Source organism: Anabrus simplex, chromosome 1 (genome assembly GCF_040414725.1).
Source record: "Anabrus simplex isolate iqAnaSimp1 chromosome 1, ASM4041472v1, whole genome shotgun sequence".
Classification (NCBI taxonomy): Eukaryota; Metazoa; Arthropoda; class Insecta; order Orthoptera; family Tettigoniidae; genus Anabrus; species Anabrus simplex.
This window is the reverse complement of record NC_090265.1, coordinates 108,560,288-108,580,921: the sequence shown is the minus strand read 5'-3', so window position 1 is coordinate 108,580,921 and position 20,634 is coordinate 108,560,288. Positions and strand designations below refer to the sequence as shown.

Genomic DNA, 20,634 nt, shown 5'->3' with positions numbered 1-20,634 from the left:
ACTGCCAGACTGACGAATGCGTACGGCAAGCGGCTGAATCCTACCTCAGTGTCCATTAACTTGGCTGCTACCCTTCCTCACAGCACATGCAAAGTCTCCACTGTTTGTTGTGGCGTTATACAAATCGGTTGACCGGGACGAAAAACATTTTTTCCGCTAATAGTTTCGTTAATAATTAAATGAAATAAAGGAGACAGTTAGCTGATAAGACAAAAGGGTTTCCACAAATCACCTTTCGTTTTTTTTAACAATTCCCAGTTTCAGCCGGCTAAAATGGAACAAAAGTGTAATGTTTTCTCCACAAAGTGGTGGTGGGGGGGGGACACTGCCCTCCTACGCTCCCGCTAATCACCGCTACTATAAAGTAACAGCTGCTTGGCAATGTAATAATCCTTCATATCAGCAATACCCATTTTGCATTCTGACAAGTTTAAGTTAAAGACGGCCTTCTGAACTCAGACGGCTTCTAGAGATGTTAGCAATGACAAAATATCTTACCATAGTTGATAATGACTAGGCTGCCCCTCCTCCACTGCACGTATATTATCGACAAGCCATTGTATCCGTATTTTACGACCACTGTACAGGTTATAACTGCCGTGTATAGATATCACTCAATAAACAAGGAAGGATAAACGGATTTATATTTACTTATTTCGATTTGGATCGTGCCACTGTGAGATAGTGCTTTCGAATCCCACCGTCGGCAGCCCTGAAGATGGCTTTATGTGGTTTTCCATTTTCACACCAGGCATATTCTGGGGTGTACCTTATTTAAGACCACGGCTGATACCTTCCAATCGAGCTCGATAGCTGCAGTCGCTTAAGTGCGGCCAGTATCCAGTATTCGGGAGATAGTAGGTTCGAACTCCACTGTCGGCAGCCCTGAAAATGGTTTTCCGTGGTTTCCCATTTTCACACCAGGCAAATGCTGGGGCTGTACCTTAATTAAAGCCACGGCCGCTTCCTTCCCACTCCTAGCCCTTTCCTGTCCCATCGTCGCCGTAAGACCTATCTGTGTCGCTGCGACGTAAAACAACTAGCAAAAAAAAAGATACCTTCCAACTCCTATCCCCTTTCCCATCCTTCCATCACCGAAAACCTTCGATGAGTTATGTGACGTTCAACATGTAGCAAAAATTGTTTCGAATTAAATATGTGTGTGCAGTGATTATTGTTCTGTTGTAATAATATTGTTATTATTATTATTTATAATATTAATGTGATTGATCATATATTTATAAGTATAATGTTACTAATTATGAATGCATTTTTGAAATACATTTAGAATTGATATATGTGTGGGTTCTTAACGTTTAAAGGAAGGTAAACGGCAGTGCAACATTTAGTTTTGTTATCACTTTGCTCTGCTTCCTAAGAGCTGAATAACGACTAACATCTAAAGGTTTGAATCCAATTGACTGTTTCTCTTTTGATGAAATGCTATCTTAATTCATCGCCAGATGACTCGCTTTGCAGTATTATATTTGGAGACGTAGTCCAGGTAATCATTATTTTTCTCGGAAGCTAGTTAAGAAATAAAACAATAACAGATCGTCGGAATGAAATGAGAGGGAATATTCCATGAAAGAACAAGAGCAATGAAAATCAGAAAGATTAGGATTGATATGGGAAAGAAGAAAGAACAAAAAATATAAAATAGCGGAAAGAAAAGACTGGAAGAAAATTAAAGGGACGAAAGGTAAAGGCAAATAAATGATTGGAACTATATGATTTTTCTTTCAATATAGCATCTAGCACCGCTTCATATACTGTGCTAATGTTCAAGCAAACGTACTGAGTCAACCATCTACTGTAATGATCAGGGGAGTACGAAATTTAACATAAAAGGAAACAATGAGAGACGGGGAAGAAAACTTCAATGGCTGTACCATGAAATCTTAAATCTAGCATCTTTATATTTATTTATCAGCCTAGTTAATTAATCAATTAATCAATTGCCCTTGAAAACTTCGATAGCAGTGCGTCAATCTATCGAGATGGTTAACAGCGTCTCTTGATATTATTGTTTATGATACATGTCCATCACATCAGTTTAGTCCAGGGCCTCTTAGGGTGCATGCACCAGTGCATTGCGCGATGCAAGGTGCAAAAGACGACTTCGCTTGGTTGACCAGAGTGCAGACCCCCACTCCTCGATTTGGAGCCATAGCGCTGTCTCCCTCTTTGCCCACGCCTGTCTCGCTCGCTCCGCCTGTCTCCCTCTTCCTCACTTGCTCTGTAGCGCTCCAAATCCGAGCCGAGTTGAGCCGAGTTGAGCCGAGTTGAGCCGAGCTTAGCCGAGTCACCGAAGATTCGTTGGCAATTACACAGTTTGTTATGCTTGTAAATATGATTCTAAGGTTAGTAACCATAATACCTCTATTATTTTTAATTGTTTTATTCAATATTTCATGGCCCGTGACAAAAAAAATATTTCTTTATTGTGCTTTTCTAATAGCACCCTCTGTGGATCAGTGGTAAAGTGTTAGTCTCTGGAAACCAATATCTCGGGTTCAAGCTTATCAGAGGTAGTCGGATTTTTGAACGGCATCATGTCGTACGATGGCGGCATGTAAAAAATCTCTGGTAATATATTTGGTGTTTATCCAACAAAATGAATTAAAAACTCAGCCATAGGTATTCCGAGAGAAATAAAAGTAAAACGTCAAAACTGACGATCAGACAGGCTAGAGGGCATAAAATTAAAATGTCTGTACTTGGTATCTGAGGCCATACAGTTATTATTATTATTATTATTATTATTATTATTATTATTATTATTATTATTATTATTATTATTATTATTATTATTATTATTATTATTATTATTATTGATACATTTGTTTTTAGTAGAAGCGATGTCATAAATCAAGGCCCGCTCTTACACTTAATCATATTACTGTAAAATATACAACAATCCTAATAGATTGAACCCTGTAAGACAAAGCAAACTGTCTGAATTTCTTGATTTTTATTTCTGTTAATTACTAAATGTTATTAAAATAATTCACATATTCTTGGACTGATATTTGACTATATTAATTTGTATATTTTAAATTACAAAATTCAGTACCTTTTAAATGACGATAATATTGATTTGAACCTTCAGCAATTCACACTGATGTTTTATTGAAATGTAACTTCCGAAAGCAAGTTTGGTGCTGCTGTTAACCATCTGATTGCATAAAATTTTAGGGCACTTAGTCCAGCTCTCTAGGGTGAGTCGATGAACCAACTTGGTGTATGGAACCATCTCTGAATGACTTAATCTCCATGTAACACCAATTCTCTACTATTTCTAATCTTAAATCTAATAATAATTCAATCGAACATACAAGTAAAGAAAAAATCTGGAAATTAGTTCCAATAAGTCTTAAATTTCTTACACCAGTAATAAAAATATTAGAAATAAACATTTTCGTATGAGATTTAACAAACAAAAATAAGTTTACCATGCACACATTTATGATCTTCTGTTACCAATATTATATTGCGTACCATGCTACTAAGAGTATTATTTGTTAACAAATACCATTAAATCTACGTTATTGGTATATTTTATACATTCTCTTTGTGTATAGAGTTACTTGTATATCTTTATTACTTTAAATCCCTGTATTGATGTATCTGAATGTTGCCGCAGTACAATGCAAACTTGTATGTTGGCTTGAAAGCGAATGGTAACATACAATGTGAATTTCGCGTCAGCAAGTCAGATTTTGTTTAATCCAATTATGGTTAGATAATTTTAGGTGGATAGAGACAGAAAATCAAGATATCAAAATGCAATATTTAGTAAGCGACCGGTAATTAATGTAAAAGTTACGAGAGTTGTACTTAACAATATTTTATATTTGATCACTTTATACCTTCATACAGCTTGCATGCTGTTCATATATACTTACAATGGAAGATTATGCTCGTTCCGTTGAAGATCCGTCCTCCAGTGCTCATTAAAGATGTCCTCAGTTCATTCATTAATAGGCAGCTAATTATATCAGGGATTATAAGATTAACTCGTGCTTATATTTACGGGATCGATAATACTGTCAGGCTATTAATGATTCATGAATACTGCTACATTTTACCAATTGATTTTATTCAAAAATGTGTTTATGTAACTATTCATGCTATCGTTATGGGTGATGTTCAACCGATGACGGTAACTGTAACGATCTAGCAAGGAACATGCTTTTCAAGTCTGTTCGCTATGATTTTTGATGAAGTTAATTATTAATACATCTTATAAGTCACGTTGTGATCTTCATATTATTAATTTTTGTAAAATTATTAGAAAGGGTTTTCTATAACATTTATTCAGAGAATTAAAGTAAAATTGTTTTGACTTCGCAATAGATACAAAATTAGATAGAGTTAATGAATACAAGAACACGCTCATGCTGATCAAAATGCAATTTCTCTATCTCATTTACCAAAAACTATACCTAAATCTATACAGATGACAAAAAAATTTCAAAAATTGTAAAGTACATGCATAAGGAGAAAAAACTAGGAAGCAAATCCTTTTAATATAACAACACTATGACACAGTGGTTACAGGTAATTTGAAATGGGTATTTCTTTCAGTCTATTGAAAGTTGGATTTTATATCAGGAAAAAATAAAGTGGGATCAAAAAAGGACAGCAAAAATCAAGCATTCACATTTATTTTTGAACAAATATTCTCATCATTAAACACTGAATAAGTTCGCCTATATTTGTTTTTTGTATGTCCATTTATATAATTTTTGGACTAGCCTATTATTATCTTAGTCTCTTTGCACTGTAAAAATCACAAGAAACTGGAGTCGGGTTGCGGTTAAGAAAAGATAGAATCACAGAAGAATATGATGTGTATCATAGCAACGGGGAGTAGATAGAGCCGCACACACACACACCAATGTTTTAGGCGGCCTTTTCCTCTTTTCCTGGAAGGAGAAAAAAAGGAAGAAACATATTGCGTTATTAACAAGACACATCTAGAGAAGGACTGTCTCCCTCTATTCACAGACCACAAGACAAGACACAGCACGCGAGGTCAGCATCATAACAACCACACTTCTGAATTCATGGGTTAATCAGAAAATAAAGAGTGCCTATGAAATATGTACTTCAGAGAGAAGGAGTGGTTGATTGAATTATTAATACGTTCGATGTTGTAAGCCCATTAATACGCAGTAATCGTGCGATAGCTTTCATGTTATATAAAATTACCGAAGGTCAAGATTATTAAGTGCAAGTGAATACGCAAATTATACTCATTTAAGGCCCTTTTGTTAAAAACTCTTAAGGCCACCACACACAGAAAGCTAAGACAAGCTACGCTAAGCTACGCTAAGCTACGCTAAGCTACACTAAGCTACGCTATGCTAAGTAATACCAAGCTATGTTGTGCTATGTAATGAATAAGAAGCCTAGCTCTACTATGCTAGGCAGCCGTTTAAAGATGGCGGATTAATTGAAGAGGAGACTTTTTATTGGCCGCTGTCATAGAAAGATGAAGAAAGAGAAATAAACAGAAAGAAGAGAAGATTATGTATACGTGAAATTGGGAGTGAATGATTCATTGTGAATTCCATCATTTGATTCAAGCCGTGAGCTCGCATCCGGGTGATAGTGGGTTCGAACCCACTGTCGACAGCCCTGAAGATGGTTTTCCGTGGTTTCCCATTTTCACACCAGGCAAATGTTGTGGCTGTACCTTAATTAAGGCCACGGCCGTTTCCTTCCCATTCCTAGGACTTTCCTGTCCCATCGTCGCCATAAGACCTATCTGTGTCGGTGCGACGTAAAGCAAATAGCCAAAAAAAAAATTGTTTCAAGCATTGCATGGAAATGAAGAATTAAAAATTATTTTCGTCCAAATCAGGAACAGTTCTATGAAGGATGATATTAGGAAAAATTAATATGAAGTACCCAAATTATAGAGTGTAGGGTACACATGTATGTAAAAGCAACAAATGATACGTAAAATCAATTTTCAATGTTTCATTTATTTCTTGCCAACAGTTGTTTTTCGTGGTTATCTTTAATCATTTGTCAGTCAAGTGCATTTTTGTACCTCTTCAATCAGTCTTTCTTACTTCCGTCTGCCTTCCATGATAATTAACAAACACAAGAACAATTAAGCAATATAATAGACACTGTATTGAGGTGATTTACGAAAACCGCACACATGAAACGACTATTTGCTAGATGCCGGGCAAAGAGGTGATTCTGCGTATTCGCGAAGCCAGGTATAGCTGTGAAAATCGACTCCTTGGCGATCTGTAAAATTTAGCTTGGCTTTGTTTAGGTTAGCGTAGCTTAGCATAGCAGTCTGTGTGTGCCATTCCACGCTACCTCATTGAAGCTATGTTTTTCGTTGGGTTGTGTAGTATAGCGTAGCTTAGCTTTCTATAATTCTATAATTTGGGTACTTGATATTAATGTTCATGAAACTGTTCCCAATTTAGTCTTGTGGAAAATCCGAGAAGATAAAACTTGTTGATTACTTGCCCAAATTGTATCTATCACTTTTTAAGGATGTAAGGCCATTTTATAAAGTTAAATACAAGTCATATAAAAGAGATAGCTCTAGCTGGTCATGACGATTGATAACCTGAGTTAACAAGGGTTAGAAATTCCGTCGTCTCACAATGTACAAATGATCATTTAAGGAAAGGTTCGTTTCCAGTGGGTGTATTAAAAACTTTCCTCTACTCAAGCTCCTCCGCAAAAGCCAGCATATATAACAAGAACTTCATAACATCATGTGCGTATGCCATGTTATATTAATAGAATTTTTTGCACGGCGTTGGATTGCTGTAATTTCAGCTTAGTAATAAAAGGGGAAGGAGTGTACGACTGAATGTAGAAGATCTGTCCAAACACAAATTTCTGACTTCTCTTCCAGGTCCAACTTTCTAGTTTACCTCTGCTATTACCTTCGCCAGTATTTCATCTATTTCAAGAAATTTTATCACTCTGTATAAACAGACGTAATTTCACAACATTCCGTTCTCCTAAAATATGACATCTGCATTTGCATCTAGTAACTGTCCGACTCTTTGGCTGAATGGTCAGCGTACTGGCCTTCGGTTCAGAGGGTCCCGGGTTCGATTCCCGGCTGGGTCGGGGATTTTAACCTTCATTGGTTAATTCCAGTGGCCCGGCGGCTGGGTGTTTGTGCTGTCCCCAACATCCCTGCAACTCACACACCACACATAACACTATCCTCCACCACAATAACACGCAGTTACCTACACATGGCAGATGCCGCCCACGCATCGGCGGGTCTGCCTTAGAAGGGCTGCACTCGGCTAGAAATAGCCACACGAAATTAAACTAATCTAGTAATTTACTGAAAAATCACCTTCTTTAATGTGCAAGTTGCATATTGTATGGCATAATAATATATTATTATTATTATTATTATTATTATTATTATTATTATTATTATTATTATTATTATTATTATTATTATTATTATTATTATTATTATTGCAAACAGTTCTTAGCACACAAAGTAGGGGTCCCTATACCACGGAAAACGAAACATTTCCTCAATTGTACGGAACGTTGAAGGGCTAAGGGGCCCAGAAATGCTTCAAATTGCGGGTCTTAGTTAGCTCTGTCAAACTTTAAAAAACAACAAATTTGCTTGTTTCTTTACTCGCTTTCTTTTTATTCAAATCCTAGCCAAATTATCGTATTTACATAATTCTTTCTGCAATGTGTTCCTTGATTCAATACCCTCAAGCCATTGTTTTATTTTTCGAAAGTATCCACATCGATATATAGTTATAAGGGCTTATTTGAAACTCTGCATTGCCTCACATTAGCGCTCGTGTGGTAGAAAAAGGTAAACTGCTAAACTAATCGTCCGGATAACGATTATTTTGAAAAGTATGTTTAGGAACAAATAAAGAATATATTCTCATATTTTATTATGTTATTTACCTAATATTCGTAGCTGAAAAATGAAATAGCTTATAGCCTTTAGTGCCAGGAGTGTCCGAGGAAATCTTCAGCTCGCCAGGTGCAGGTCTTTCGATTTGACACCCGTAGGCTACCTGTGCGTCATGATGAGGTTGAAATGATGATGAAGACAACACATACACCCAGCCCCGTGCCAGCGAAATTAACCAATGATGGTTAAAATTCCCGATCCTGCCGGGAATCGAACCCGGGACCCCTGTGATTAAAGGCCAGCACGCAAACCACTTAGCCATGGACCCGGATATTCGTAGATCATATCCCTAGGCTGTTTTTTAAGATTGAGTTGCTTGATTGAAGGGCTAGAACTGTGGATATTATTATTATTATTATTATTATTATTATTATTATTATTATTATTATTATTATTATTATTATTATTATTATTATTAAATAAGGTGCCACATGATATGGAAGATAACATTACCGTAGGAAAAGATAGTAAGACTGCAATGTACTTCAAACATCCTTGTATAAATCAATCCAAGGTTTATGTATCTCTTAAGGTAAATCAGTATAGAATTTTTCGATGATCATAGTACTATCGTACTGAAACTAAAGCCATTCAAATATTACACATTTATTAACGAATGGATACAATTAACGGAGTGTAAACAATTCTAATAACACCGCTTCTTACGAACTCAGTCAATGTGTTCAATTATACGACAGCATGACTTGTAGGTTCGGTTCAGTGTAGCCTTTCAATGGGTTTTGGCAGACTGAGATGTATAAACAATTTTTCTCAATGAGCAAATCAAAGCAAATTTGATGGTGAAACTGTTGGGAATCTCACCAGTCTTCAGGTTGAAGACTCAATGTACATACACATAATCCAACGATAGTGAACAATTGATGCAGTGACATGCGAAAGGTAGTAAGTCATAAAAAAATGAATTTTGCAGGAGGAGAAAAAATAGTTTTTCCAACATTTTGAAGCAGATTTTATTTAAAATACTAGTAAATAATGTAAAACCAAGGAATGATCCATTTATCAGTTTAACAAACAAATTTATACTAATTATGATTCAGGCACAAATTATGTGATAAAATACGTTGCAAAAAATCAATTGACGTGCATGTTTCAAGCGGAAATTTCGCGATAAAACAAATATTTTTCATCCAAGAAATCCGGAAAGAAATAAGTCATTTTATCGGTTCGCTCATGGTTAGTCTCCTTCCAAGTGGTTCCAAGATCTGTGTGTTGTTGATCGCGTGATGGGACCGTTCTCTTTCGAGGATATTATGCTCCTTTCATGATTCTAATTCCTTGAATGATCGCCTTGTCTTGACTGAGGTAAGCTTGGTTCTTGAAATCTTTATCCAGCTCACAATGCCAATATTATGGCGTTGAGCATTTAAAAATATCTTGCTTTCCATTGCGAAGTCACGAAAATCCCCAGGCATCATCAAGATTACACGAAATGGTCGAAAATGTTTACCCTCTTTGATTATTTCAGCATCTTCTTCTGGAGCCATTGTTGGACACACGTAGTATCTATTTTTGAAAACTAAGAACTTGTATGAACGTCATATCAAGATGCTGGCAATAACGACTTACCATTTTGAATGGAATAAGTTTCGAAGGCATTCTGATAAAATGATCACTATGACGAACTATAATAGCTATAAACAAAGTTTAGACGCAGTTCACTTGCAACATATCCCGAAAACCAAACCAAACCCCATGGCACTACAGCCCTTGAAGGGCCTTCGCCTACCAAGCGACAGCTGCTCAGCCCGAAGGCCTGCAGATTACGAGGTGTCGTGCAGTCAGCACGACGATTCCTCTCGGCCGTTATTCTTGGCTCTCTAGACCGGAGCCGCCATCTCACCGTCAGATAGCTCCTCAATTCTAATCACGTAGTCTGAGTGGACCTCGAACCAGCCCTCAGGTCCAGGTAAAAATCCCTGACCTGTCCGGGAATCGATCCCGGGGCCTCCGGGTAAGAGGCACGCACGCTACCCCTACACCGGGGGGCCGGCTAACAGATCCCGAAGGTTATACCTGATTCCTCTATAGGCACGGGCTGACTTACTACCTTCTCCATGCAAACCTCGTGGACTTAACACAGGTTCCTTAGAAACAAATCTACTGTACCAGTTGACTTGCTGCCTTTTCACTGTCATTCGCACGAGCGTTTATTACGTTCTCCATGAAAAAACTAAATTTAGGTTGTTTTTCTTTTACTTACTACCTTTCTCATGTCAACATCTCAATTCATGTCACAGATCATATTTCATTTATAAACAATCATTATCGTCTTAGTGCTGTCCCGCAGGAGCAGGGTCCATTTTTTGAATCTTCGATCGGTCCTGGGCGTCAGTTGGATGAATGCCGCAGATTCCCAGGTCCTAGTTGATAGTGTCCTGCCATCATTGCTTGGATCTGCCACGTGATGTTGGCAAGGTGATAGGATTTATTGGTAACTGTTGTAGGCACTGTCCTTAAGACATGGCCAAACAATGGTAGCCGCCTTTCTCGCATTTTATCTTGAATGGGGGCGATATCAGACAATGAATTGTTTACATTTCGAGATAAACAATGAAGTAATTTTACTCTTCAAACTGAAGTACATAATTAAAAAGCTGCAATGAATTTAGTATCCCTCATGTTAGCGGAAATAATAAAATATCTCCCTCATCGTAGTAAACAATTAAACAAAATATCTCATTTTGGTTAGGTTAATTACGACAAGTTTCAGAAGTGAGAGTTTTAATGATACACATACGGCTTGATGATATGGGACGTTCCAGAGGAAAATGAACTGCATGAAACATTAAAGAAAGCATCTCCTGGGTGGTCAACAGTTACAACAAAACGTTTTACATTTTCAAAACCAATACATTTTCCAAACCTAATTAATTAAAACTGCCATGTTCGACACACTTATCACCAGCAACGAATTGAAGAGATGTCATCGGCTATTAAATGTTAAAGTTCAGTTATTTTCTAAGAATACTTTTGGTTACTTCCAAAGAAATGTTTTGACTGAATTTTTAATACGAAACCAAAACATAGGATATATTTGCATACAATCTTGCTGAGATGGGACCTACAATTTTTTTAAATGGTTACAGGAATTCAGAAGAAATTCTTCCTTTTTTCATAGATACAGTTCGTAATTTTTTCCTGCGAACTAGATAATTCAAAGAGATTTACGAGGGTAGCCTACAGTAACTGGTTTACGTTAATAACATTTTCTTCAAACCCTATGTTTTGAGGTATAAAATAACAATGATTGGTACAAAAAGAAGCGAAGCTCTCATTCAATTTCTGTCAGTTTATCTTGACTTCTCATCATTCTGAAAGCTTTGGGGTTTTTCTCTCCTCAGAAAATTGGCACTAGTTCATATTTCTATCGTGTTGGTTCTCATATTATTATTTACTCATTATATCATCGTTGTGCCTGTAAAAACCCCTATGTGATAATATTTCGGCTTAGAACTCTGACCAAAATGCTTCTGTCATCTATGACTCAGTATTGCATGAACGAATTTTCGTTCTAAGCGATACAAGTTCTGCGGGTCAGTATTTCTCCCCTCAACATTGTTACATAACGGTATTTCGAAACGTAATTGTCCTCATAGATTAAGCAACCCTCTTTATTTTGTCATGTCTCAATCTATGAAATTATCATTTCTTCGTCAGTGTTAAGTACATCTACACGAAATTTGGAGTTTCAATGAAATTTCAGATCAAAATTATGTATGTCTTCTTGGGATAACATCTCAAATAGTGATTTAGTGTTTGATTCTTTAAACAATGTTCTCGCTATAACATTGTACTATTATTATTTTGCAAGGTGAGATTAAGTTGGTTGTTGTTTTATATTACCTGTTTTTGGGTATAACACTCAACCCAGTTGTATGCCTATTTTCATATTTCCTTCAATTATATTGTTCGTCACTTCAGTCATATGTGTCGAGTTGTGAATAAAGAGCCGCAATACTTTGGTGTACGAGAAAACAAATGATAATCAGATGAAGGATCGAAAGTGCGTACATATATTGAGGGATAATTTCGTAATTATTTTAAGTAATCTAGAATATTCCAAAACGAAACTCTTTGTAAACCTATGTTCTGTTACCCAGACTAAGACTATAAACATGAACTGAATAACTTAAAACTCCTTTGATGTAAATTTGACCATCCAGGTGACACAAAAAGTTATCCACAAGCTAGTTGCAAACAATATGCATGTCTTCCTTTAAAACTAGCTGCAAAATCTGTATCTATATCTGTAACATAATCGTTCAATTGACATACAAACTCAAATGTTCATTTTGCGGAGAATATCAGATTGGAATAGCTCTGAAACTTCTTAGTTGACGGTTGGTAATAAGTTGCATTAGAATTGTATGTGTGAATAGAATTGGAATGTGTGATCCATGGAGTAACTCAATTTTCTGAAGATTTCTTCCTAAGGATGTATATAATTATTACGTAGTGATTGATAAAAAATTATTTGCAGTAGCTGATAAAAGATTTCAGAAGTTATTCTGTCACTACACAGGTACGTTGTAAGTGAAAAGGACAAAACACCTAAGGTCTACACCTAGCGGAGTAGTTCCCATTTTGATTAATACTTTATGTATCCTTGAAGTAAGCGGATTAGAAAGGGGAAACGTTTTTAAATTACTCCACCTCTGAAAAATCGCTCTGTTGCAAAGGGTAAGGTTACAATATATCAGCAATGTGCACCGTCGAGTACTAAATAAGTAAGCAGTCCTCCTTCCGGAACAGCGGTCGTTAGCGACGATTCACTCCGCTACTAAGCTCCTCTCACAAGTTGGTACATATACACGTAATATAGGCTACTTAAAAGATGATAAGAAACTCCCTAGAAAATCAGTTTTTAGATCTACCAATACGTGGTTGAAAAGATCAAATCTACTAAGAAAACAACAACTTGAGTCCTATAGTTGTCTGTATAGTTCTTTTGAAATGACTCACCGGTAGACATTTTCTATTCTGTTTTCACTACCACATACCAGCGAACCAAAAAACTCCAGCTGGTAGAGTTACTTATATATATATTTTAGTTTAAACCAAAACAAACACCATAACGCTACAATCCTGATGGGTCTTTAACTACCAAGCAACCGCTGCTCAAACCGAAGGCTTAGAGATTACGAGGTTATGCGTGGTTATCGCGTAGACCTGGCTTTCGACGATGGTATCTATATATCACCGTCAGATAGCTCCTCAATTGTTTTCAGGTGGCTGAGAGGACCTCGGAGCAGTCCTCAGATTCAGGTAAAAATCCCTGGTCTGTCCGAGAACCGAACCCAGGGCATCCGGGCAGGAGGCAGATTTGCTGCCCCTAGACCACGGGGCTAGTAATTTCTCTTTTACTTGTCCCAAGATGTTAACAGAGTTAGTTTACGTACTGTAAATTCTCCAAACTTTCAAACTTCTACATCCTCAAAACAACATCTTTGGTAAAATAAGGTCCACAACTAATTCATTCGAGATAGTCCTCTGTGTTTCACTGCATTGCCCTTTCTATAAAAAAATTCTCTCAGGAACTCAAAGGGGCAATTCTTACACAAAGTAGCGTCCGCTTCTGAATTGAAAAAGGTTACTAGAGATATCATACAGAACTCCATGGTCTTAGACGTTTCACGTTGACTGCAGAAATATGTAATTCCTTAATTTTTTCATAAAACGTTGTGTATATAAATCAAGTAACCACAAAATGTCTCTCAAATAACTGAATCATAATGTAAAGGATAATTAAGGTAAACAGCGATGAGGAAGTCTCTTGAAGGGATAGTGTTACTCCTGTAAGCCACAGCACTCCACACTACTACATTCTACATGTTATATCTAACACCATCAGCAGAGTTTCTCAGCCAAATTGCATCACCAAGTTCACGTTCATTGTACGTATCTTACATAATCTCCAGCTAAATCCATGGATCAGTTTTCTGGCAAATACCTAAACGACGTACAATACGAATATATGTGTCTCCATATTTACATATATTACTATTAATTTCCTTTTCGCGATTAAATATTAACTCTATGTTTCCGCTTTAATTTTAGAATTATACTCTGTTTCAATATTTACTTTCACAAATTTAATACGAATAACATTTTACAGGGCATTCGTGCTAGAGTATAACAAATGTAAGCTATCGAATTCAAATTTCATTTACTACAAGTAATTGACAATCTCGTTATCGAAAATTGGTCAAATTGTTACACTTCAAATCGGTCAACAAATTGGAGACTGTCAATATATTTGTATTTATTTGTTAAATTATTTATTTATTCCCTTCTGGTGATTCTTACGAATATAATTACTTGAATAATGAACCTACGAATGCCCTATAAATTAATAATTGTAGTATTTTCACATTAAACCGAATTATAAATTTTAGCTGGCAAGAATTAATTGATGGATATGAAGAATATTATTTGTAGAACGTACACTTCTCAATTAATGTTATTTTCATTTACCGTAATTTGGTGAGAAAGATTTATTCAAATTTATTACAATATTTGACATCTTATAGTGCAGTATAGTTTTACGTGGTACATTAGTATGTTCATGTATGTCATATAATCTTGTATTTTGTGCACATTTCTACGGTGGTACAAGTCACATGCATATTACTAACTCTTTAGAAGCAGCTTCCCCCAGATATTCGATATTCACTGTTACATTTGGAATAAAATATAATGAGGATATATATATATTGTTTAGTATGTGATTCCATGTCTTGTGATGTTATGAGTAACCAGAAGAACACTGAATCAGAATTAATACAATGCACTTAAACTATAATATTCCGCCAGCGTAGAAGTTCAGTTTTATTTCTTCCTTGACACAACTAACATCATTGAAATTAATTCGGTATGACCTTATTAGTATGTTTATAATTTTCCTTATGTATATATAAAACAATTTTCTTGTGTTGAATACAATACACTTTCATGTACCTCAGATTCCAAACAATAACGTTTTATCTCTAATATTCTTGGAAATTAGATCCTTTGAGTAGTTATATTTAAATAATTATAAATAGTTTAGTATTGTTTCTTCGTAAGGGAATATCCTTAAAACAACGTATCAGAAAAAAATCTCGATAGAACGTGAAGGATTGTTCTAAGGAGCACATGCTTTCTATTTCCTCAATTTTATTCTATAATACGCAATTAACTAACGTTTATTGATGTAAAGATGAAAGTGACGAATTTCTCCTCCACATTGTAACCCAAATACATGAGAAACTCCGCTGATGTCTTCAACTATCGCAGTATCAACGCTCACCCAGAGTTATGAGAAAGCTGTGTTAGATGTATAAATAATATTAATCACAATTTGTGAAGTACTGATGAAAATATCACAAACAGCTTGAATACCCCTACAAGGTGTTACAGCTTGCCGTAAATTAGAAGGTATGGTAACTTATATTTTCCTTAGAAGTGAATCTGGCATCTTCCGAGCGTATTTCGTTCCGTTTTCAGATGAACTCATTCTAACGTTCATGAACAACTGTACAACATTCTACATCAGACGAGACCGTGTCAGGGTTCAGACTCTGCCACCTCACGGCTTCCAGTACAGTTTCCTGCGGGTCAACAGTAGTGTTCATTACTCCTTTTCGGCACCGTGTTTTTTTAGATATTTTCATTCCACAGAAACGCTCGTAAATTCTACTCAACAGTCAGTGAACTTCTCTGAAGCTTTTCAAACTGGGGTGAGTATCTAATATGCTCTTCCTTCGTGTGATCTCTTTGTACCCTGTGTGTAAGCTTCGTGGTCTGTCAGCAAAGACTGCAGCTTCCAAGGATGAGACATACAAAAATAGCATATTTGTTGGCCACTTTCTTAAATTTGTTGTCGTACTGATACAACTAATAGTAATGTTATTGGCTTTACGTCCCACTAATTACCTTTGCAGATTTTCAGAGATTCCGGAATTTTGTCCCACAGGAATTCCTTAACGTGGTCAGAGTGTAGAATGCTGGACTTCTGAGCTCAAGTTGGTAGGTTCGATCCCGGATCAGGCCGGTGGCTTTCGAAGTTGCTCAAATACGTGAGCCTTATATAGGAGGATTTCTGGTTCATACAAGAACTCCCTCGAGACAAAATTCTGGCACCTCTGCAACTCCTAAAACCGTAAAAGTATTTAGTGGGACATAAAACCAATAACTATATTATTCCACGAATCTCATCCCCCTCCTGAAAGATGGGCTGGGTAAACCCAAGAAGTGGGTTTATATTATCAAACGCACCGTAAGTATAATGGCCAAAGCATAAATTACTCGCGATTGTACATAGAAACTACTAAAATTTATAAAAATCAAACCCCAAGGCACAACAGTCCTAAAGTACCATGGCCTACCAAACGACCGTTGCTCAGCCCGAAGGCCTGCAGGTTACGAAGTGTCGTGTGGTCGGCACGACGAATCCTCTCAGCCGTTATTCTAGAACGGAGCCGCCATCCCACCGTCAGATAGCTCCTCAAATGTAATCACGTAGGCTGAGTGGACCTCGAACCAGTCCTCAGATGCAGTTAAAAATCTCTGACCTGGCCGGTAATCGAAACCGGGGCCTCTGGATAAGAGGCAGGCGTACTACCCCTATACAGCGGGACCGGCCAAAATGTACAAACACCCTTAAAATTTAGATAAAAAGGGAGAAATACTCCATCTAAATAATATCTTGTGTCCGCTAAGGGTGAATGGTTAACGAGAAATTGGTCTTACACTTCTCCATTTCTAAGGGAGTATCTGTTACATTCTTGTGGAGAAAGTACCAGTCACCAGAGGTCTCACCTACTTCCGATTATGAGGTCCTCGTAACTCCTATGTACTACTTGTCTTAACAGCTGTGTTGTTGTTGCCACTTTACCTTTCATTGTCAGCTGTTTAAAAGTAGGTCTTCGGCGGTGCTGAAATGGAAAATGGTGAGAAAGAGCTAAGATGGTAACGGCTGTGACCTTATCTGAGGTCTTAATTAAATCTACTGCCATTACCTTTCCTATACTATTCCCTTCCTAGCTTAGCATCGCAAAAATTCCAACTGTGTTATCTTGACGTTAAACCGACATCAAAATACTGTATCTCATCCAAAATATTTTCTCATGGTAAACCTTAAACTACAGTCCACGATTATTTATTCAGAACAGGGTGTATAAAATCTGAAATTGATACCAGAAGCACTTACTAGGGAAATTCGGGCAACTTTCAAGAATACGACATGGCTCAAGATCTGGTGAACCCATTTTAGGCACTTGTGTTGTTGAATAGACCTAATGAAAATATCGTACAAGAAGTGTATTTTTTCAGATAAGAATTCAATTGTGTTTATATTTTATTCTAAAATAGTTTTAGAAGGGATGAAATCAATTATGTTCATATTTTATTCTAGTTTCGAAAGTGACTTTAAGTTATATTGAACATAATGTGAACCTTATTCTTGTGAGCACACAAATCAGACTTGCATCTAGCTTATGAATATCAAGGGCAGGATAAATTTCGGAAAGACTTCTTGAGGGATTACAGTAAAAGGCACACATATATCCAGTATCAGAAAACTGATTTCAAGATTACAAATTTAAAAGTAACTGACCTTCACACAAAATAATATAAAACAAGAGTTAGCTTAAAATTTGAAAAACCACACGTGTCATGCATAAATTAATCATAGGTCTTATTTATTTAATAAGGGTTTATAACTTTAAATTTATATTTAAAATTTTTAAATGAGTTGTAATTTGAAAAATTACCTAAGCTAGGAGCGAATTAATATGAATATTAATTTAATTAATGCATTAATTTTAAAATGTTTTAACGAATTTTTTTCAGATTTGTATTTACGTATTTCATTTTAACGATTTGTTGTTAACTCAACGTTATTGAACAGATAAGGAGAACACTCTGTTACCTTCCGAGTCCACTTGGGGTGTGAGAGCAGCTTCTCTCGTCTTCTCGTACTGTGCCAGGAATTTCACCTCGTTCTTGATCTGATCAACGTCGGGATAGAAGAGATTCTTTCGTCGTGAGAAGGCTTTACCACCAGCATAGCTCACACAAGCAAGATGGCCTTTCCCTGTGGACATACACAATACTTATAATGCATATTAAAAAATACATAACAGGTTTTTTTTTCAAACAAGCCGGTTTGGTTTGGGTCCCACATAAAATTATCGCATTCAAGGCTTAATATCACATTATTTAGTGTCACAAAAATGATAAAGGTAAGTCTGCCATTCTCTAAGTCTATTTGCCTTAGTGTCTCGTAGTATGGCATGTCTCTTTGTAATTTAAGCGGGCCATACACGCTGCGATATGTATGAAGAGACGGTGTCATGAAACGCGTATTGATACCAGTTCTACCGTGTATAGCGTTGTAACAACTAGTCTCACGTGGTATCATGACGAAATGAAGCAGATAACACGTCTCTCGCTCCGAACAAAAGACCTGAAGACCGATACAAGCAACACGATACAACTCTCAGCCGGTTTACACGTGTGTATGAAGATAGCCTCCGTGGCTCAGACGGAAGCGCGTCGGCCTCTCACCGCTGGATACCGTGGTTCAAATCCCGGTCATTCCATGTGAGATTTGTGCTGGACAAAGCGGAGGCGGGTCAGGTTTTTCTCCGGGTACTCCGGTTTTCCCTGTCATGTTTCATTCCAGCAACACTCTCCATCGTAGCATCTATCATTCATTAATATATCACTTTGGGAGTGGCGACCCCATCGTAATAAGAGCCTATATATGATTCATTCATTACATCCCTGACTCGGTCACTGACTGGAAAACAGATTGTAGGTTTTCATTTTCATATGAAGATATCGTGTGTATCACTACGCTTTTAGAGAGTATTTCTTTGAAAAGTGATCATTACCGGAGAAATATCTGAGCGTGCATTTTATAAATTTATAAATTCCTACACATGTTCATGGGATTAAAAAATGACGGGGCCGACGACCTTAGATGTTAGGCCCATTTAAACAACAAGCTACAGCAAGCAAAAAAAGACAGTTAGAGTGATAGACGTGCCAGAAACTATGCGTACAAAATTTTGGTTACGTTTTGTCAGATGCGTCCCTCTGAGGCTGATAAAGAGTTTGGGATCAAGAAAATTCACAATTTCCGATGTGCATTTCGGCGCGAAATAAATAAAATTCGCAGTTCCAAGAGAACGGATACCTCAATGTTACCAGCAGTCCTTCCTTGGCATTCATTGCTTCCCTCATAATTGTATCTTCTTTTTGAATTTGAGGGCCTATTAATTCTAAGAAAATATAAAATGTTTGAACATCCATCCTCATATAATTAAAGAAAATCTTCTGGAGCAGTATCCACCAACTCCGTTAAAAATGAGACATGAGAGTAATATACTCTCTTTGTTAACCATTGTTAGACCACATTATTCGGTTTTCCTTCAATTTTTAATCCAACAAACACCAAGAACTATCCCCATAGCAAGCATTTCATCTGCCGGAGGGTCGGACTAGCAACAAATGTCAACATACACAGCGCGACGAAGAAGAGAGCCTTGTATTCGGAGTCCGCCTCATGAGACAGTCTCTTGATACATATCTCAGCGTGTAAAGCCCGCTTATGGGATGCTTCACTCGTTGTAGAGAGGCTAGATATTGTGATTTGAGCACGAGTCTGAATCGCAGTTGATATTCCAGCAAAATAACAGTGTAGTTAGTATCGTAATATTTGTAATTGACGGATTTTTCACAATACGACGTTCTCCTTTAGACATTTACAAATTAATCCACATTGAAATAATTGAAGAGAGACCATAAGGAAGGTGTCTCTACAGATGTCCCGATACTGCGACATATACAATTATACTGCATGACTTGTTCATCAGACACAATTGGCAGCTAAACATTCATTTTCAGGCTGAAAGTCAGTCCCGCCGCTTTGAACGCAATTATTAGTGAACATCTGAATTACTTTTGACGTACGGCTGTGAGCGTGGATTCACTTGGCTCACTAATCAATGGCAAAAGTATCTCACTTTTCTTCCGTGGGGAAAAGCATTCTAACATAACCACCGCGTCTTACTTTCATTTCACCCAATCTGTCACACAAATAATAGACCGTGAAATTCTAATAATAATAATGTTATTTGCTTTACGTCCCACTAACTACTTTTACGGTCTTCGGAGACACCGAGTTGCCGGAATTTAGTCCCGGAGGAGTTCTTTTTACGTGCCAGTAAATCAACCGACACGAGGCTGCCGTATTTGAGCACCTTCAAATACCATCGGACTGAACCAGGATCGAACCTGCGAAGTTGGGGTTTGAAGGCCAGCGCCTTAACCGTCTGAGCCACTCAGCCCGGCGTCGTGAAATTCTGGCATGTACCTATAAAAGATACGAACTGTGTCATTACGTCATCCCATCCACTTCAAACTATGGTTGAAATATTTTTCAGATTACCTGCAAATTCCTAAATAACAATACATAATAACTGAATGTTGCTTTAAAGCCTTAAAATTTGATCTTTTTGTGAAACTTCGTGTTAATCAGCCAATTTTAATTCATTGTATTATAAATATGTTAAGGAGCTGAGTTATTTCTGCTTTGTATATGTTTCTGCAAGTAGTAGATCTACAGTTGACTGGAGGTTGATCATACCCGTGAAGATAAGAAATCTCAAAAT

The 20,634-nt window shown here is 36.9% G+C and overlaps 1 protein-coding gene across 9 annotated transcripts in view; it reads right to left on the bottom strand.

Annotated features, from left to right (window-relative positions):
* Positions 1-20,634, bottom strand: part of LOC136884418 (axoneme-associated protein mst101(1)) — a 119,245-nt gene that overhangs the window by 9,814 nt on the left and 88,797 nt on the right. For all 9 annotated transcript variants that reach the window (XM_067156565.2, XM_067156581.2, XM_067156606.2 and 6 more), the window contains one exon: positions 17,886-18,050. In XM_067156565.2, the coding sequence (XP_067012666.2) occupies positions 17,886-18,050 (165 nt within the window). The remainder of the gene's footprint in view (positions 1-17,885; positions 18,051-20,634) is intronic.